Raw genomic sequence first — 21194 nt, 5'->3', positions numbered from 1 at the left:
AAGTGATGTGTGACTGGGTGCATTTGTTCTGGATTTTGTTTTTTCTGTCCGCACTGAAGGTAAATTCTTTGCTGATGAGGTATGCTGCCACCCCGTGGTGGGTGTGTATTTGCATCTTGTGGCACATTACCAGATGGGCTGTCTTCTCAATCGCCTTGGCTACCGCCGCAACGTATCTGGAACAGGCGGTCTGGCCGGTTTCAATGTGGTCAAGTTTTGAAGAGTGGTACATGAGTACTCTTCTCTCCCCCTCATGTTTCTGAAAAAGGACGGCGGATGCAAAGCCTTCCTTTTCAGAAACATCCAGGTGAAATGTTTTACCGTAGTCTGGTGCCGTGAGAGCAGCAGCCACAGACAGGTCAGTCTTCAGGAGCCCAAACGCCGTTGAAGCTTCAGGAGTCCATGTAAGTGAGGCCTGTAGGTTTCTTGGGCCAGCTTCTCGAACAATTTCTCTCAGAGGTTCAGTTCTTTCAGTATAGTCTGGGATGTGAGTATGGCTGTATCCCGTCAACCCCAGGAAAGAGAGCATTCCTGAAACAGTAATGGGCCTGGGATGATGTAGAATTGAGTCGCGGTGTGATTTTGAGAGGCCGGCCCCCCTCGCTTGAGATTTCCCTTCCCAGGAACAGAACGGTTCGTCTGCATGATTGGACTTTTGACATCTTGACTTTGTAGCCTTTGACTGCCAGAAAGTCTAACAGGGTTTTAGTCATTTCTAGACAGAGGTCTGAGGTGGGAGCCCCCAGCAACAGGTTGTCTACGTATTGTATGAGTATCACTCCTTCTGGGATTTTCAGTTCTGCCAGGTGAGTCTTCAGAATATAATTGAAGATTCCAGGGGAAGAAGTGTAACCTTGGGGAAGTATGGAATAGGTAAATTGCTGATTCTCGTAGGTAAAGGCAAAAAGTGGCTGGGAAGCCTCATCCAATGGGATGCTGAAAAAGGCATTGGCCAAGTCCACTACGGTGAAATACCGATGTTTGGGTGACAGGTTGCTCAGTATGATGTGGGTCTGGGACAGGGAGATCGATGGGTGTGGTAACTTCATTTACAGCCCGGAAATCCTGCACCATCCGGTATGTTTCTCCTCCTGCCTTCAGAACAGGAAGTATGGGGGTGTTCCAGAGTGATAGAGTCCTGTATATGCACCCAGCTTCCAGGAGGCCTTCGATAGTGGGTCTGATCCCCTCTGTCTGTTCTTGCTTCAGTCGATATTGGGTTCAAAATATTGGTACTTGTGCCGGATTGGTTAGGGTAATGCACACTGGTTGGACCTGTAACTTTCCCACGTCAAATGGTGTGGTTGTCCATATTGCCTTGTCTATGGAGTCCAAGACAGCAGGGGAGGAAGGGTGATCAGAATATGGTTTCCCGTGATGCCTGGGGAGAGTGAAGCGCTCAGGCTGGCACTGTTCTTCAGTGTCCACCATAGTCAGACGCCACATCTCTTCGGTGGTTGCCTTCAACAGGCCTGGTGTACTAGTCGCTTCCCAAGTGAGTTTCGAGGCCCTTTTTATCATTGGACCCAGGCTTCGGGCCTCGTGTCCATTCCCTACTGCGAGGGTCACGTGTGGAGCAGAGTCGGGTCCCAGTTGATACCAAGGTTTAATATGGTGTGGGAGTATGACTGGGGCTGCCACCCCCTCAGGGCCGCTCACGATGGTAAGGCAGCGTATGTTTGGGGTAAGATGCATCATATTTTCATCCCAATCTTGTGTGTAAGGCGTGTCTTCGTCGTCAGTGACGTTGAGAGTGCAGTGCAACTCTGCCTGTGGTGTCTTATAGGTATGAAAGGTGTATATTAGCTTCCTCCATTGGTTGAATTGAAATTGGATGGCAGGAGTTCCAGGTCCAGATGGTAGGCACTTGAGCCAGTAAACCTCCTGTGTGGTGGATAGAGCAGGTGCGGGCAGAATTGGGAGCATCAGGATTCGGGCCCTTGGCGGTGGATCGAGTGCGACCTCCACACCTGACTCAGTTAGGTAGATTGCGCATCCTAACTTACAGAGTAGGTCTCGACCTAGTAGGTTGATTGGGCAATTTGGACAATATAGGAATTGGTGTTTCAAACTGGAAGTGCCCCACTGGAACAATAGTGGAGTAGTTTTGTATTGATCTTCAGGATTTCCTGAAACCCCCACCACCTTTACCTTGTCTGAAGAGAGGGGTTGATGAGAATTGATGGCGGAATATGTACATCCAGTGTCCACAAGGAACCTGTGGGTGACCCCTTGTACTACACATGTAATAGTGGGTTCCGTGTGGACAGAGAATTGTTGGCCATCTAACCCGACTGGTGGTGGTGGGCAGCCTCATTCCCATGGGGGGTATCCCTCGGACATCCCCTGGAAGGTGGGACCGGTAGGGGGCGCTGGGTTGTAGGCTGGTTGATATCCCTGGGCAGGGGCTGGTGGATATCCCTGGGCAGGGGCTGGTGGATATCCCTGGGCAGGGGCTGGGTACCTTGGGGCCCCTCTTCCCCGTTGTCCACCTCTCCTCCCCTTGTAGGCCAAGTATGACTGGCGCTGCTGTGAGAGGGGAGCAGGGCAGATCCTTGCATAATGCCCTTCTTGGTTACAGTTGTAGCAATTTCTTCTAGCTTGCGGCGGTCCCCCCCATGTCGGTCCAGATGGGTTGGAAAATCCAGGCTGGGTGTAACCCTCATATCCGTAGTTGTCTCCTGGATTTGGAGGGGCGGCGTATACGACCGGTGCCTGTGCGGGGGTCGGTGGTGCTGGAGCGGCCACCAACATCTGGTTCATGGTCTGAGTCACAATCTTGGCTATATCAGTGGGTTCCTCCGCCACCATTTGCTTTTTAGGCTTTGCGGTCTTTTGGGCCTCATTCAATTGTAATTTGAGCAACTGGAGTTGCAGCGACTGAACTTGTGAATCAGCCGTGCCTTTGTCTTTGTTGTATTGAGAGATGTGATGGTGTACATGGGAGTTGAATTGGGCAGTGGGCAAGGCCATCAGCCCCACTGTGGCCCTAAGCTTGGTTTTCACTTCTGTGGGTGTCCCATTCACCACCATCTCCTTCCACATGCTGAGAGTGGTTCCGCTCTGGTCATGGGGTTCAATGTGGACTGACCTCCAGGTGGTCTTGGCCCTATCTAGGTATTGAGCTGCCTGCTCCCCGTCTTCCATGGCAAAAGAGGTAAGGGTTGCATAATTTGATAGGACCGGGTAAAGGGGTCGGGTCGTTGAGGGCACATGTGTTGGCGGGGCAGAGGGAAATGGATTTGGCGACATCTCCTGGTGGTGGCCCGTCTGCTCATCTTCCCCTTCTAAGGGAGTGGCCACTCCCATCATTTCAGGTTTTTTATTCAGTTGTGCTCTCAGCGCCTCTTCGATGGCCCAAGTTCCTATCTTCAGTTCCACTTCTGCCCTTTCTCTCTGTTTAGTCCCTTTTTTCTTAAATACGTGATTTTTGTTCTTTTCTGCCTCTTTATCTCTAGCTTCCTGCAGCGTCTCTCTTAACCCACATTCCATTGTTTTCAGCTGATCCCCGGATGGCGGTCCCCCTCCTAAATAACCTTTTTGTGTCCATTTTAGCTTTAATCCCTCCCAAACTTTCTTCATGTGCTTCCATTGTTCCTTTCCCCCTGATCTATATTCTATTTTTTGTTCTAGGAACTCATTAAACCTCAGTTTTGGAGTATTGGGGGTCGCCATTGTCAATTTGCTTTAATCGTAATTTAATTTAATTCAATCGGAATTTAATCGTAGTTTTAATCGGAATTCTCTCCGGCTATCTGAATATAGTTAGCATATACTTCGCCCGACGTTGATTAATACCCACGATGTATTCGAAGAGACACTGCTGCTCGTGCTCTGTCTTATCTCTGAGCTTCTCCTTAGTATGTTTTAGTTCGAGAAAAACGAATGGGTTGGTATAGCATTTGTGGAGCGCACAACCAAGGGATCTATTCGACTATTTAGTCTCAATATTTAAATATTATATTCAGATATTATTTCAATTATACATCAGTCATTTTGTTCCTGATTATACATTTAACACAGAAGTCATAGGTACACACAACATAGAAGTTTCGGATTTATCCAATATCCCTTATTATAATTCTATCTCTCTTTCTCTATCTAACCACCAACAATCTTAATGGAAACAATTACAACCACATTGCATTTTAATATAAACAGTTACAAATAGACAGAACAAGACAAAACAACACGTTATATCTCTGACCCCTGAAAGCCGATCCTTATCAGTGAATCTCTATCAGACTAGCCTCGACCGGGTCACGGGACAAAATTACAATTTCTCCCCTCGGCGCTAGGTTTAATGAATAGTAGTTAACTATCCCCTTACTGATCTCTATTCCTGATCCCTATCGAGCTGACCCCTATCAGAATTATTACACATGTCCGACCCCTATCAGTGAACCTCTATCAGACTAGCCTCGACCGGGTCACGGGACAAAATTACAATTTCTCCCCTCGGCGCTAGGTTTAATGAATAGTAGTTAACTATCCCCTTACTGATATCTCATCAATGATTTATATCACACCGGCCGTCGCCGGTTTGTTACTACATATATTCACTTCACTGTTCTTTCGACTCGTCAGCAAATTATAAATTTACACAAGAATTCATACTTACTCGGAAATACTGATCAAAATTTAGACAGACTATACGACAATATGCAAAGTTTGATTTAACAGGTTTTGCTTACCTTATTTATGGTGCACCTTTAGATCAGTTTCCCGAGTTGAGCAGAATTGTTGTCCACCCCCCGAAAAATCTTCACCCGTCCTTCTTGAATCGTCCTTCCACCCGCTCACCCCCTCTCTCACACCCAATCAGCTCACTTCGACTGGACCGTTAGTTAACTATCCTCTGCTTACCAAGTTCTGTTAGTAATTAGATATGTAGATGGGTGAGCCGGTCAAGGATCGATTCAGACAAAGTGGTAAATTATATGACAAGCGACAGTTTATTCAGAGTGAAGATATCTAGTACAGCGTAATTACGGCTCTTCCGTTAGCTCGTATGGAACAGCAGGCAAGAGACCGTTAACATTCAGTACACCCCTAATATACAGAACAGAAAGTAGGTTGATTCTAGAAGATCGGATCTTTGGATTGGTTCAGGCTGGGTGTAGTCTGTAGTCTTCCGCCATTGGCTCAGTTGTCTGTCCGTCATCGTAGAATCCTCTTCGGGCACACAATGTTCGGCTAGAGAGGAGATTATGTGTGTGCGCTAGTTTGGCAGTAAGTGTGTAATGCGGGAGCTATCCTGTAGGGGACCCCACAGGCTTTACTGTGAGTTGTAGCCTTGTATTAGCAGTAGGCTGGTCACCTGCATAAGAAATAGCATTTCTTTACAGTACATAAACATCAAATACATATTTCTGCACTGTCAAGTAGAAACATAACCAACCCTGTTACACATTCATAATCAATGAGCAGAATGACTGTCTTACCACAATTAGCCACAAAATCGCTAGTTTCTTGAAACTGTCCCGTGACATTTTCCCTACATTTCCTCGATATGGGACAGCCCCCTAGCAATTTGTGTTCTAGCCAATGAGCTTCAGCCCCTCGCATTTGAGTGACAACTGGCAAAAGGCCTGCCCAGCGTTAACAAATGAGGTTGCAGGGCAGGCCCAACGACTCAGTGTTCGGCAGAGCGAGCGCGAGAGCAATGAGGTGGTGCACATATCTGCACATAGTAACCAATTTTCAGGGACTACTTTCAGACTACTGGCTAAAAAGTATACAAAAGTACCAGAGAATGTCTTTAAAGGCCCAGTGCAATCAAAAATGTGATTTCCTGTGTTTTACACTGTATATACTTCTACATTATGAGGTTGGAATAATATTGTGAAATTGTGAAAATTATGATAGTACCCTTTTAGTGGAAGAGCTGTTTGAAAAGACCGCCTGGAATTTCTGACTGACTTGGTGGGATGGAGTTTTGTTCTGCCAGGTTAATAGAACAATAAGAAAGAGTTCCAAACCTCTCTGCCAAGAACAGATAGTTTTCAGTTTTCCCCTCCCCACTCAGACCACTCCACAGTCCGAACAAAATTCTTGCTTGAGAAATTGCTCTTTGCTCATTTTTGATTCTTTTTGATAATTTTAATTGAAAATAATCACTTTAAGGTACTTAATAGTTACCCAGAAATTATTTGATATTGAAATAAAACCGTCTTCATTCAACCTTTTAAAGGTATATTCTGCCTGCCGCTGTAAGAGAAATTGAACAGAGGTAGAGCACACACTCCTTGAAGTTCTACCCATCAGTGATCAAAGGCCTTCAAGTAGAGGAGGGAAAATTGGCAAATCAATTCTGATTTTTAAAAAATGGTAATCCAACTGCTGGCTGGTTTAACACCCCATCCAGTGTGTCGTGTATGCCAAAGCCAAACAATATTGCAACCAACATGCCAGCAATGCAAGCCTCCCCAGGTTTCTTGTTTCCTAAAGAAGTGTCTTTGTTGTCACTGGCAAAGCATCTATAAAGGTTATGATGTGAACTGGTGGGACCAAACATTTAAAATGTCCCAGATCACAAAGTTCTTTATACCGCATGGTAGAGAATGTCCATTTTATACCTCTAATTTGTATCTCCAATATTTTCAACCTTGTGCCCTGTTATTATGCCCCTGGGTCATGTTCAATAAGGATACACAACGGAAATCATTTAAAAAAAAGTTTTGCAATGGGAAACTAAAATGTGCCTTTCTTATTGGATAAGTCCAGGTAGTCCCTCCCTGTTTTAGTCCGTCCGTCGTCTTCCATTTGGTGCTTAATGAACACGTCCCAGTGTATCACAGCAACCTTTCCATCTCTGCAACAACGCAAGTGCTTATGCCAGGCATGTAGAGGGATGGTGGTAAGACTAGGGGCCAGAACCAAGCTGTTACATATTCAGGTAACCCAGACGGGCTGGTGGCATTATTTTAAAGAGTGTGAAGAAAGTGGAAGAGAAAATCATTAAAGCTCTTTAGTTGAAGGCCATTAAGCCTCGACAATAGAGATTCCAATAAAGTGTTTAATTGGTTGAAACAAACACAGATGAACTATACAGCTTGATGATAGTGTTAGTCAGCCAGCCATTTGAAACAAACCAAACACTCTCCATGGTGCTTTGGTCTAGAAAATGCAGAATCTTGAATGCCATGCTACAAAAGACCATACAATGAATGTTAATATAAAGTATGTAGACTCTGCAAGATACAGAAAACCATCACATACACTGGATCATAGCCTGCCTCATCTTTTATTTAGGAACATTATCGCTTTCTACCATCTTAGCTAAGTAGTGTTAAATGACACGTGAGAGTGGCTAGAGCACTCAGGACCATCACATTAATATGTATCAGTTGGTCCAGCTCTGACTAATCAGAGCAAGCCCCGGGCCCAGACTGAATGGTTGTACATAAACACATCTACGGAGCTGTGTGGAGCAGAAAAAGACCACTCTTCCACCTGTCAATCTGGTTTAATGCTGGAATAGGCCTGAAAGGAGACAATTAGAGATACTATACAGGAGCCTTCAGAGAAGAACTTGCCAGGTCTTTCAATATTGTAAATGGAGCTAAAGGGGAGTCCACAAACACAATTTATTTAGTTTTTCCCTGAAGGTCATGATGCCCTGTTGCCTAGACTGCTTTCCAGTCTGGGATGAATAATATTAGATAAAAACATTTGGTCTATGATGCCCACTAGTGGGCAAAGCAGGAAAAACAGGCCTCAATGGAAACTGGTACAGAAAGTCCATATGCAGAAATGTTATCCAACCAACTTGCTAAAATTACAAGTGTGTGTTTATGTATGCACAGGACAGATGGAGACAGACAGAGCAATGATTCACATTTTATATTTATAATTTTACATTTTCTTAAATATCTATGATAAAAAAGCCCCACCCCTTGCACATTCATGATGATATAGAACTGAAGCTGAGCCCTTAACCCCCCACCATGGTATAAAATCAAAAAGAAGATTATGACTGATTGATACAGATCAAGAAAAAAAGAGAAATTCTTGAGTCTTGCAGAATTGTGGGTGGAAGGAGCAAGGATGGTTCACTGGGCTGTCCTGAATCAGGGCTAGGGGTGACAGGGAAGGATGGGGGATACAAATATTGGTTAAGGGTATTGTCATTGATATAGGTAATGCTGTTGGGTTGGGAGGATAGAGTTAAGAGTGGGTAAATGGCTCTAGTAGATGTAGTCCAGGGTTGGGCAAGTGTGGTTAAAATGTTCCACGGTCCAGCAAGTGTGGTAAGATGGCTATAGGTAGGAGATGGATGCATGGTCCCAGGGTTGAGTTGCGTCAGGAGAGTTCCTCAGAGGTTGAGGTTGTTGAAGATGATTGTAGGGCGGTCTGGGATTCCTTCATTCTCCCGCCAATTAACATCCCCGTCAAAGTCTAAATGAATCCTGGGAAGAGGTGCTGCAGGAGCAGGACGGCTCCCACCACCATGAGGCCACAGAAGAACAGCACCAGCCAGATAGGGAAGGATCCTGGGACAGTGAAGATACAGGGAGAGAGAGAGAACGAAGGAGGGTGAAGGAAAAGACAATACTGCTCACAATGCTAAATCAATGCTACCAATTCAAACCACTTACTTCGGTTTCGTACCGTGTGCATCTGACAGCGGCTGTCCACAGCCACACTCAACATGGCTGCCTCGTTGTTCCCTTTGAGGCTCTGGCCTTTGGGAGTGTCAGGCAGGAAAGCCAGATCGGTCACCACAATGCCGTGGGACTCCTGCACATAGTACAACTTCTACAGAGACAATGAGACAAGATAAATAGGGAGTTACACAGGGATAAGCTAAGGCAGCTAATTATTTGTGTGTGTGTTTGTCTACCTGTAGTGAAAAGGCGACATAGATTGCTACTGATCCCGTCACTGTCCCAAGGCCGAGAAAAGTTCCAGAGTCACTGTGGAACACAGTGAGAATAAAAATAAAAAAAGAGCCACTGACTCCTGGTTAACAGGGAAGAACAAATATCTACAACAATTACATTTATTCAGGGATAGGCAGTATACCGTATTGATGCACAGACCAGTTTGAGTTTTTACTTCACCTTCTGTAACGGTATTTCAATGTTTGGTTTGTTAAAATGTGATACGCCACTCCGTTTTTTAAAAATAGTTTACTCCGCAACTCGAGTCGTCTCTCTCCTCCGTCACTGAAGGAGCGCAGTTGCTGTTAGACCACAAGATCATTTGCCGACAGTTCACTGCATGGTCAATGCAGCAGATTAAACAATATGTTGATGACAGCGATGTTGCTTTCCACTTTGCTTCTTAATATAAGTGTTCTATAATTACACTATTAGTTTGTATCTTACTGTCTGCAAACAGCTAGTTTGTCTTTTCTTAGAACGTTGTGGCTAAAATCGTTTTAGCCGCTAATGCAAATCGCTAGTTAGCTAATAAATGTACTGAGTTTGAGCAAATGTAGCTAGCCAATACAGCCTGATACCAGTGCTGGTGTAGGCCTAAATCAGCATGTTGTTTATGCAACAGTATTTTCTAAATCAGAGAGGAATAGGCAAAGCATGAATATATTAGCTATAGCTACATGAAGTAAGAGAAACTTCTAATGTAGCCAAAGTTTATAGGGTTCCACTCCCATGGGAAACACTTACCAACAATTTTGTTCCTACCCTGTCACAATAACACCTCCAATTAGTATTGAAATTCCAAGTTCTATGAACGCTTGCTTGGCTTTTTCATTCATTGACCTGTCAAATAGTGTATTCAAAGTGCCCACTATTACATTCTAACGCTCACCAGACAGTTTTAGGTACATCCAACTAGTACTGGGTTGGACCCCCTTTGCCTCCAGAATAGCCTGAAATCTTTGAGGCATTGATTTTACAAAAGGTGTTGGAAATGATTGTTGATCAATTGGTGTCAAGGGACCTAATGTGTGCCAGGAATAAATTCATTGACACCAGGCAGGATGGGTCCATGGATTCTGCTTACATCAAATCATGACTCTGCCATCAGCATGACGCAACATCAGTCCAGGCAATGTTTTCCCACTCCTCAATTGTCCAGTGTTGGTGACTGCGTGGCCACTGGAGCCGCTTCTTCTTTAGCTGACAGGAGTGGAACCCGGTGTGGTTGTCTGGTACAATTGCGCATCCATGAGTTGTGCGTTCCGAGATGCCATTTTGCACACCACTGTTATACTGCACTGTTATTTGTTTGTCAGAGTTGCAAGATTCTTGCCATTTTCCCTTCAACCTTTCTCATCAACGAGCTGTTTCACAGGACTGTTGCTGACTGGATTTCTTTGTTTGTCGCACCATTCTCAGGTAAACCCTAGACAAAGTCGTGCGTGAAAAGCCCATGAGGCTTGACGTTTGAGATACTGGATCCAGCATGCCTGGCAGCGACATTCATACCACACTAAATGTCACTTTGGGCAAAGCGAGTGACCTTTCTAACGTTCAATCGAACAGTAACAATGCCTCAATGCCCGTCTGCCTGCTTTATATAGCAAGCCACGTAACTCACTGTCTGTAGGAGCAATCCATTTTTGTGAATGGGGTGATGTACCTAAAACTCTCCAGTGAGTGTAGAATAATCATTCTATTTCCATGATTCCAACACCCAAGTGTTTTGATCTAAATCGCAATACTTAGTTAAAAATAAGGCCTTGATTTTTTTTGTGCATATTGTGCGCACCTACATGGCAGTGTGGAAATGGTCAAATTAGACAACTTTTGGTTGAAGTTTGATTGTACAGAACAGAGAAAGCTCCTTTGAAAATCACTTCAAATGTATGTGTAGCCACCCTAGGATTATGCACAACTAACACATAAAGCAAATTTAGAAATGTTACTAATCAAAAACATATCATAAATGTGAGAAATATTGTGATATGATATTTTGTCCATATCAGCCCTACATTTATGACACAGTAATGTCACAGAGAAATACCTGCAATGAGCAGTTACGCAACCTTATCAGAGATTAACAAATAAGGCTCTATCTCAATTCATCTTTGCTCAATTCCTCACATCCTTTCTGATTTGCCTCCTCAAAATGCATTGGAAAAGAAGGTCTGAGGGGAGGGGCCTTCTCCAATTCAGAAGAGGGGGCAAGGAAAGATTGATTGAATCCTAGGTATCATCTCCATCCTCCCTCACCTGACAGCCAGGGTGGAGATGACCTCAGTGCCGCAGGGGTTCGTCAGCATGGGTAGGAAATTCTGGCCGTCCCATTTAGAGAGGTAGCATTGTGGAGGTTTTCTGTCTCGTTTGTGGGGGATCTGGACGGTGTAGAGCCTCAGGGTGTCTTTCTGGTCCTCGACTTTTCCAAACCTAAACGGGAGAATGAAAAAACATATGTGGTATGCTAGTGTGGCTATTGGATCAGAGCTACCCTGTGATGTAACAGGGTATATGAAAATTTGTAGGAGAAAGGGGTATGTGCTTGCCTGCAAGACATATAGCGGTATGACTTTGCTGCTATCTGAGGCATCTTCTCATGCCAACAGAGGCTCATGGCTAGCTGGTTGCCACTCCATATACTGCAGGCAAAGTCCCGGCCCACCGTCACAAGGTGCTACACAGAAACACAAAATAACACACACACAGGTCAGAAAACACTTACCAGTTTAGCTTGCACATTATGTTTATAACCTTCTCATTACTGTGATTCCAACACAGACAGACATCGAGGTCATATACTTATTAGCTGTTTAGTACCTTGTTATTCGGACTGATGTCCAAGTCTTCAATTTCCCCCTCATGGGCTTTGAAGTCCAACTTCTCTTTTAAGGATGGGTACTGGTGAGAGAGCAGAGGCATTTACAGTCAAGCTCAAAACCTGCACAGTAACAATTGGGGAGAAGTCGCAACATGGCGGCTATTTTGGCATAACTTAAACTCACCTCCCACACTCTGATGTGTCCGTCTGTCCCGCCAGTCAATAGGAGGCTGAGATCAGGACTGAACCTCACACACTTCTGGAGGGGGTCCTGGGGGTTGAGGTCCGACTGCACCTCCCCAAACGTGTCAACAGAGATCTGGGTGGTGTTATCATTCATCTCAGACACATTGCCCCTAGCAGCAGCTCCCTCACTACCCTTACCCCCTTTCCCAGCACGTCTCCTAGCTGCACCCTGCTCACTGCCACCCCCTGCTGGAAAATAAGGGGCATAGTGATGTGTTAATGTAAGGGAGTGTTGCCCAATCATTCTCCAGGGGACCAAAAGGGATGCACATTTTTGTTTTTCCCCCCTACCACAAACATACGTGATTTAAATAATCAAAGGCTTGATGATGAATTAATTAGATGAATCGGGTGTGTTAGTGCTAGGGCAAAAATAATTATGTGCAGCCCTTTGGGTCACCAGGACCAGGGTTGAGAAACACCGATGTAAGAGATTAAATGTAAGATAGGAATGATGTTACAGTAAATATATATGTAAAGATAATTTGAACTTTGTGTATGAAGAGGTTTATAAAAGTGAATGGCAGGTTTTTGGGGGTGTCCCTTCCTTACAGTCTTTGGCTGCGGCCTTGCCCCTGGGCTGGCGTTGTCTGAAGCGCATGAGGCTGCATCTGCCGTCCTGCCCTGCGGCGATCACGTCCCCGCCTATTGCCAGGTTCATGGTGGCACGCGTGTCTGTGTCATGAGAGTGCACCAGGGTGGCACAGTGCTGATCTCCTACCAACTCCAAACCCAGGAAGTGCTGAAAAGACAGTCCCAACTTAGCAAATACTGTACAACATTACTCAGATTTAATTAGATCAAAATAAATGCTGAATTACAATGTCTACAATGTTTCTGTATTTTCACACTTACATAATACATGCAAGGTAAAAAGGTGTGAAGACAGAGAAGAGACTAGAAATTGAGAGATTGTGCCCATAGAGCAAAACCATTACATGATCACCTAAACATTCAGTAGCTTACCACTGCATTCTTTATGCCTGTCTTGGAACCGCCTCCCCCTCCTGCAGTGATCACCCATCCTGTTTTGGGGTCCACTTTGATTGTGTAGAGGGGGAAGGGGGCCCTATACAGGTCTGGCATCCTCCGTTTGCCCATGGCTCTTGAAGGAATCAATCCACTTCAGGTCAAATTCCTTGTCTATAGAAACAGATGCATGAGTACTCAAAATACAAGACAAAAAACTAGAATTACACAATAGTAGCTAGATTCTTGCTTTTAGCAATGCTGGTGTATTTATATACACTAGTGTTGCTTTCAATTGTATTTGGTTGCACAAAACAGTCCGTGGGATTCCAGAAGTTAAATACAATTTTCGGACAATTTAGGATGCTGCACACCCTTGGCTGAACACGGTTTGCAACATCCTAAGTAGCCCGAATATGGTGGTGGAAAATTGTATATTAAAGACAGTACACATATTTTTCCTGTTTTAGAAGATCCTGACCCTACCATTACAGGTGTTTACACTGAGCTGGGAACACAATCATAATTACATTAAGACCGTATGGAGCCGGCGTGAGATTTGGGTCAGAAAACGTACCTCAATGCAGGGATGGGATATGCCACTGTACTCCAAATTGTATCTTTATCCACACTGCTCCATTGAGAAGATACTGCTAGTTTTCCTAGGAAATTGCCATTTTTGGCTTCATGCTAGCTGAGGATGAAAAGTGCCGTTTTCTGGGAAAACTAGCAGTATTTTAATCTTCTCGATGGAGCAGTGTGGATAAAGGTAACATTTGGAGTACAGTGGCATATCCCATCCCTGCAATTAAGTAGGTTTTCTGACCCATATCTCGCGCCGACTCCAAGGTGTGTTAATGTAACCATGATTGCGTTACGACCTCCGGTGCAAACAAGAGTAACTGTAGGGATGGTATCTTCTACCTGTCAAGCCTAAAGCGCTTGCTACATCGTTTGCTAACTAACTAGAACAGGGGGTGGGTATAATTTGTGGAACTTTCCAACAGGAATCTGTTCCAAAAACTTCGTAAATAACAAGGTTTCCAACAAACAACGCGTACAAAGTTGTATTGCGGTCGAATAAGATACCGGGTAGGGAGCGGGCTATTTCATTGTGTTTAACTCACCACGTTTATTCCGAAAAATGTATGTCCTCACTCTGGTAGCCTATGGACAAACATTCAGAATAAACTACGTGGTGAGTTGATGCCTATTCGTTAGCAAGGTTAATTGATCGTGCTACATTATATGCGTTATTTGTTGGCAACGAAGTTTTTGGAACATATTCCTGTTGGAACGTTCCACAAATTATACCCACCCTAGAACAGGTGTTGTTATTTTAATGTTAGCTCGCTAAACATACCATCGCGAAAGTCTTGTTAGCTAGCTAGCTACAGAACTTAATCTTTGCAATTGTCACTCCACAATAAATCTGTACAAGGCAGTTTAACTAGCTAGCTAACTCGCCATCTAAGCTTTTAGCATGCCAGCCAATCATTAACGTTAGCTAATTGAGCATGAATGGTGTACTGGGTAGTGTATGCTCATGTATTTGAGGTCTTGCAAACCCATGTGTAGCAAACTCTACCTGTGTAATCTGCTCCGATTTCTCTTCTGATGCCAATTATTTCAATTAGTTGGCTATTATTCCCATTATGAGCTGTCACTGGCTGCACATATCTAATGAAAATAACGCTAAAGTTGCTAGGTAGCCAGCTTGCTACTTCCCTACATACACGTCAGCAGCGTGCAATCTGAGCGACTACGTCATTAAAGACGCCGCTGTACGTACACTGTAAAAAAAACACACACATTTGAACTAGCCCTAGATAGACCACACCCCGTCGTTTCCAATGGGCGAAAAGTAATCATAGTGGGCAGAACAAGCAAGGTGGGCAGAGCCGAGCACGAGTTAGCGAAATCCTATTGGTGCGTTCTAGCATTTCCGTTAGGTAACGTCTACTCTGTGGAGTGTGCGTGTGCAATAACTCAATTTGTTCTTGCGCTACTAAATAACGCATTTTTATACATGTACTTTTAACTTTGGCAAAGGGTAAAGTCTACAAAACTTGGTCCACTCTGTTCATAACAGATTCTAGTTTGGGGAACAGAAAACTGTAAAAAAAACTGATCAAAATCCAAAATCCATCTCACTCCATCTTCTCCCACTGCCAGCCACTAGGCTTCCTCTCATAACCATATTTGGTGGTGAGCGGAAATGCCAACCGGAGGAGGCTTCAGATTTATATATCCGGTGAAACATATATCTCATTTTTCTGTGACACTGTATTGATTTAACTGTATTGTTGTTGTTTTTCTAAACACAATAAACATTTTTAATAGCATTGCAAAACAAGAGACAAATATTTGCAAACATTTTTTTTTACATAGATGTATTCTATTCTACATAGAGCTAAAACCTTCTGTAGATCATGGACAGCAGAACATATTTGCACAGGCCTATATTGGCCAAACAATGTATTGATAATAACACTTTCCTCATATTCTGATTCTGCCCAACAGGGTCATTCAAATAGTTACAGTGTATTGGCTTAATCACATGAGAGGGATGATGAAAAAAATCTCTAAAACAATAGTGATACTGAGAGCATGATTGTGATATTGTTATAGGACAATGTTCATTTATGAATCTAGAGAAAACCCTCACCTGATGAGAGACATGGTTAGACACAATAAACAGGATTCGTTTGTCACTCACCCTTCCCTTGCCCATTTCTACTGGGAAGAGATAATTCTGAAAACCGGACTTGTATAATCCGCTTTAGCAAAGCAATCAATTGTTATGCCTCTAAATAAAATCATGACATTACATAATCATCTGTCAACTGTTAAAGGATGTACCCTAATCCATTGCCTCCCATAATCTGTGTCTAATTTTGCACACCATCTTCATCTGTCCTACCTCAGCCTTTGCTGGTGGTAAAGAGCACTGTTTAATAATTATTGTTGGCTGTTCTCTGGGGAAATCTGTCTCTCCACGGCAACATCAGTCTTGGGATCCAGCAATTAATGAATCACTTTTACAGAGTGTTACCTATAAGCCTCATCTATTTCAATGGGCTGCATCGAGGCACATATAGGTAGTGGTAGGTTAATTCTCCATTCTCAAAAATATGTCCACATGTGTTCTCGTGGTCTCTAACCTCTGCTTCCTTAACAAAATCCAAATTGATACATCATGCACTTAAAAAATGAGACAAAAGTCAGATGAAGGGGTGTGTTTATGGGGGAATGGGGGGGGGGGCATGGTGACAAGGAGAGGACCTTGTGATATGGGGCATCAAACACCCCAAGCTATAGAGGAATGAATTCAGGGGGAAGTATGATTGTTCAATTTGGGCCTGAGAGGAAGGGAGGGAGTTGTTGATGAGTTTGTTTCCAGTAAAAAAAGGTCAATGGTCTGGGTATTGAGCACACGTTCAATACAGGGTTTCAGTGGAATAATCAATACAGGTCTAATGGCAGTGTCAACGAAAGAAGCCTGTCTCGGCAGGTTCGGCACAGCCAGTAGTGTTTCTGGGACACAAACAAATGACCAGACACAACAACCTGAACGCATCTCATAGTCAAAAAATAATAATGAACAACGACGCCATATGGTGCATGAACAGCCCTGGAGCACATAGACTAGACTCAGTTCCTGCTCCACACACACACACTGTTTGGCATTTTACTGCACCCGCTATATGATTTTCTAAACTGTGTAAGTGACCGTTGACTTAAAATAGGGTGGGCGTGAGCAAAATAAACTGATGTTGTGTAATGGACTGCTGCTCTTGTTTGGATTGTTCAAGCCGATGCGGGAACAGTTGTCGATAAGTACGCTATCAATTGTTCCCTCCCAAAGACTGGTTCAAGTGACATGCATATTTCTTTTACGGTGTTTGTTGGATCCAGGGGTAGGCCCAAACTTCGAACATTTTTTCCTTCTTTTTTTAAACCTTTAATTAACTGTAGAAGTTAATCATTTGGTGTGATAATGGTCAGAGTCAATTAGTGCACTCAGACATTGTGCTGGTATGGCTAGGAGGCGGGAAAACATTATGCGAACTTTAATGGCAATTAATCCATAATATGAAATCAAGTGTCATGTTAGTTCATCCAGTCATAATGAATAACGATATGCTATTTACATGTAGTTATCCTATTTGGAATTGTCTGTCCTAATTTCTGACTTTGTACATGGGAGGCAAGGGGGGTGATCTAAAGACTGGGACGGGCTTATCAGGGGTGAAAGTGAAGATCGAGGGCGAAAAAGCAGAGCTGTTCCGTGTTTTCTGCAGAAGGCGAGAGTCCATTGTAGTCTATTACTCGTCGAGAGGGACATGTTCATGTTATTCTTATAACAAACACCCCAAACGCACTGTTTTGATTACAAGTGGCATCTAATCCTTAAAAGAGCGAGCACCACCTATAGGAGATCGAAAGTGGCTTTTTCATGGCTCTGTAAGCGGATGCAACAATATGCGGATGGTTTTTACAGCATCTGGTACAAAATCTCTGTTCACATGCGGCATTTTAAAAGGGATAGATAGACAGGAGATGCCAAACGTCGAGTCACTGGAGAATGAAAACCTACATTGAAAGATCACGTTCATCTTTGGCCATCACCACATGTTAAATGGATACCGAATGGGTAAATAATGACGCTTATTATTTTCAGTCATTCGATCATTTAAGTGGGTATGACAATAGCAGTCCTCTAGCACCTTTTCGAAATAGAAATGTAGCCACGCGATTTAACCCTGAAATCACAGGCAACAAACTCATCAATATGTGTAATGAGGGCAATAAATATGTAAATATGATGTCCTTATACTGTAGGCTGGAAAACCGTGTTGCTTAATAACACGGAAAAACATACTTAAGTATTTTAAATGGATAGTCTCGATGGTGTCATTTTGGACATCCATTTTACAAGTTCTAACGTTTTTGTCTTTTTCATAGAGCGCAACATGTAGCCGATTTCCTGTGTGCACTGTAAAATCAGAAGTCCCGCAGAGTGCTCCGGGGTTATTATCAACTGAGGACAGAGGCGCAGTTTTCTCAAGCTAAATATTGGAAGGGAACGAAAGACATTGCTCTCGGGATCAGTCTGTCAACTGCAAAGAAGAAACGAATCTAGGCCTCTTTTGCAAAACTTGCAAAGGCTGTCCATATTTCCCAGTAATTTTCTTAAAAATCCCTGTTTTTCCCAACGTGGATTGCTAGTCAGGCGTTATCTCAGGTGGAGGGGCCACGATTCATGATCAAACAGCATCCCATATTCTTCACTTCTTTTGAGTTTTCACCATGGAAACCCCATGTGAACATTGGTGACGACCTTGATGCAATGAATATGGAGAGAAGGGTGGCAATGTAAACAAAGTTTTGTATTCGAAAAGAAACAAAGCTATATTATCGCCCCCACTTTATTCTTAGTGAATTTTCCATGGGCTCCTTTTGCCTTAGGCCTACATTTAGAGAACATTGGATTGGTGAATCAACTGACACTGTCAGAGGCGTATAACTAACAAATATGTGAGTAAAGCTATTCCAAAGTGCAGATCCTGATAATCAAGACACTACGTGGGATTTAAAGGACATTCGTGACACCTCAGGGCAAAGGGTTCAGTTTACACGCAGGAGAATAAAAGGGAACCCGATGAGAGAGCACGATGTAGGCCTACGTTTGAACCTTACAACAGTACCTTGAGGAGTTTTACACCTGCAGAACTACAAACAGATTTCCACTTTTTTTACGACGAGGTCACAGGAAGAATACAAAACGTAGTCATTATTCACGATGCCTCGCAACCGGGCCTTCTCAGAGCCGGAGTACTCAGCAGAGTATTCGGCGGACTGCTCTGTGACCCTACCATCGGACCCAGGCCATGCCGTGGGGCGCTCGCACGAGGTAACGGTTCGCAGCCAAGGGTGCTGCCTCTGCCTCCCACGCTTCATGCGGCTCACCTTTGCACCCGAGTCTCTGGAGAACCTCTATCAGACCTATTTCCGGCGGCAGCGACACGAAACCCTACTGGTTCTGGTTGTGTTTGCTGCCCTGTTTGACAGCTACATCATTGTCATGTGCGCTGTAGTCTACACAGGCGAAAAGCTGGCCTCTGTGGTGGTGGCATCACTGGGCCTGGCATCAGACATCCTACTCTATGTGTTGTGCCGCTACGGCCTGCTACCCGACCGCATCTCGAGACGTGTGGTGCCCTACGCCCTGTGGGTGCTCATAGCGGCCCAGATCTTCTGCTACCTGGGCCTGAACTATGCCCGCTTCCACCAGGCCAGTGACACAGTGGGCTGGCAGGCATTCTTTAGCTTCTCCTTCTTCCTGACACTGCCCTTGCGGCTCACGCCCATTGTGCTGATCACATCCGTGTCGTGCGGGGTCCACACCCTAGTGCTGGGGGTCACCATTGCTCAGCAGCAGCAGGAGGATATCCAGGGGGCTGCCCTCGGGAGACAGGTGAGAGTGGGGATGGGGCTGAGGACACACCTTGGGTGGAGGATGAATTGCAGCGGGAGTGGGAGTGGGTGAGTTGTGATGGGGAAGGAAGTTGCAGGTGGAGAGGGAGACGGGTAAGAATGGGGGCTGAGGACACATGCAGGAGGGGAAGGAAGTTGCAGGTGTGGTTGGAGACAGGGAGGTGTGTGTGTGTGGGGGAGGCACGGTAGATAGTAGGGTGGCAGGTAGAGAGATGTGAACATATCTTGTGAAGTAGCTCATAAAATAACTAGGAACAGTGCAACATGCCATACTTGCAACTCAAGGAATTATGAGCAATTACTAGGGTATATACAGCAGATTTAATAATGTTAAAATGACAGTGCAGGTAAAGTCATGCAAGCTTTCCTGATCACAACAAATGGTGTGTTGAAATAATTTCATCATGCAGAAGATTAGCCTCAAGTCTATGTACTATTTATGTCACATTATGCCATTAGCATCTACAATGAGTAGGTGTTACTGATGAGTCTGCAAACAGGCTGAAGGTATCAAATGTTTTGGTGACAAAGCAGAGGCTGGTGTCTCCTACCAACTAAAAGAGTCTTAGGTAGAATTATCAATGGCAAAAAAAAGCCTCTGTGGTTTTGTCATTTGTCTATATTTGTTATTTTAAAGGTCATTCTCTTGTTTGACATCAATACTGTTCTCAAATGGTCCACAGATTTTGGTTCTCAGTATGCTCATGTCTTTATCATAATGTCACATTAATCCAATGAGAGGCAGGCAGCCCAATAAAATGCCAACCACCCTATCAGAGCTTCAAGATGAGTGAATCAAAATATTATTCAATCAAAACAGTGCAGTATCCAAACTTTGTTTGAAATTGAACTCATCAGTAGCCACCCCATTGCAACCTATAAGAGTTTGGTAATGGTTTATTTAGAGTGCTGGTTTCTTTTTGCCTGTCTGCCACATTCATTGCTGCAGCAATTCAGTAAGATACCACTAGCCTAGATCATGATAAGTCTACACAAGGCTCCTCCCCACAGCGTTCAGAGTGTGTCCGTATGTCAAATCAAATTTGTATTTGTCACATGCTTCGTAAACGACAGGTGTAGACTAACAGTGAAAGGCTACTGTGCGTGCCTGTTTGTGTGTTTGTTATAGTGCAGGTGGTGTGTGCATGTCGTGTGTGTCTAATGACTCTGGCGTTCTCCAGCTGCTGGCCAACATAGTGATCTATGTGTGTGCCATCACTGTGGGCGTCATGTCCTACTACATGGCAGACCGGAAACACCGCAAGGCCTTCCTGGAAGCACGGCAGTCCCTGGAGGTCAAACTCAATCTGGAGGAACAGAGCCAGCAACAGGTGAGACTGACAGACTGAGACAGGGAGGAAGTGTTGGCAAAAACATATGGTGGGAGGACAGAGGGGCATATACAATATAGGGCAGGAGACAACATGTGCAGAGAGAGAAAAGTGACAGAGGTTGGTAGGTTTGAGTGGTAGGTTAGAGAGTGGGGGGAAATAAGGATCATGTGGCAGTGCCAGAGTAGTGCCCTGGTTTGAATGTATGTGATTCTGATTCAGACCTGTTTTATTTACGTTGAAGCCAAAGGGAATTGAAACAAAATTCTTAGTATCTACAGCTCCATTTGATCTACTGTTACAGTACACGTATACTAAGCTAATTACGTGTGTGTGTGCTTGTGCATATTTTGTCTGTTTGAGTTAGCACTGTGTCAGCAGTCATTTCCCCTCCCTCCCCGTCTCACAGCTGTGGCCATTGGGCATTCTTGATTGCTACTA

At 44.2% G+C, this 21194-nt stretch overlaps 2 protein-coding genes across 4 annotated transcripts in view; one reads left to right on the top strand and one right to left on the bottom strand.

The window, feature by feature from the left end:
* Positions 1-7830: 7830 nt before the first annotated feature.
* On the bottom strand, positions 7831-14695 carry LOC115141419 (prolactin regulatory element-binding protein-like). 2 transcript variants are annotated; one of them, XM_029680256.2, is made up of 10 exons: positions 14510-14695; positions 12919-13095; positions 12505-12694; positions 11891-12138; positions 11706-11786; positions 11435-11562; positions 11145-11318; positions 8846-8918; positions 8601-8760; positions 7831-8495 (listed from the first exon to the last, which is right to left on the bottom strand). In XM_029680256.2, exons 2-10 carry the CDS (start codon positions 13051-13053, stop codon positions 8401-8403), a joined length of 1284 nt encoding a protein of 427 aa, XP_029536116.1. In that variant the 5' UTR covers positions 13054-13095; positions 14510-14695; the 3' UTR covers positions 7831-8400. The 2 variants fall into 2 exon arrangements, with proteins under 2 accessions (XP_029536116.1, XP_029536115.1); XM_029680255.2 differs by having other exon boundaries at positions 11891-12141; positions 14510-14694.
* Positions 14696-17185: 2490 nt separating this feature from the next.
* LOC115141418 (adenylate cyclase type 3-like) overlaps positions 17186-21194 on the top strand; it is a 29047-nt gene continuing 25038 nt past the window's right edge. For both annotated transcript variants that reach the window (XM_065000153.1, XM_065000152.1), the window contains exons 1-3: positions 17186-17578; positions 17890-19402; positions 20604-20753. In XM_065000153.1, coding sequence (XP_064856225.1) covers positions 18728-19402; positions 20604-20753 — 825 coding nt within the window. In that variant the 5' untranslated portion in view covers positions 17186-17578; positions 17890-18727. The remainder of the gene's footprint in view (positions 17579-17889; positions 19403-20603; positions 20754-21194) is intronic.

This window comes from Oncorhynchus nerka, linkage group LG14 (assembly GCF_034236695.1).
Source record: "Oncorhynchus nerka isolate Pitt River linkage group LG14, Oner_Uvic_2.0, whole genome shotgun sequence".
Lineage (NCBI taxonomy): Eukaryota > Metazoa > Chordata > Actinopteri > Salmoniformes > Salmonidae > Oncorhynchus > Oncorhynchus nerka.
This window is presented reverse-complemented; position numbering and strand designations above follow the sequence as displayed.

What these genes read in the sequence shown, in the direction of transcription:
- LOC115141419 (XM_029680255.2), bottom strand. Translation starts at nt 13,053, where the DNA reads ATGGGCAAACGGAGGATGCCAGACCTGTATAGGGCCCCCTTCCCCCTC. An exon ending in GACACATCAGAGTGTGGGAG is followed by an intron (nt 11,787 to 11,890) that starts GTGAGTTTAAGT and finishes CTCTCTCACCAG; the next exon opens with TACCCATCCTTAAAAGAGAA. An exon ending in TACCGCTATATGTCTTGCAG is followed by an intron (nt 11,319 to 11,434) that starts GCAAGCACATAC and finishes TCTCCCGTTTAG; the next exon opens with GTTTGGAAAAGTCGAGGACC.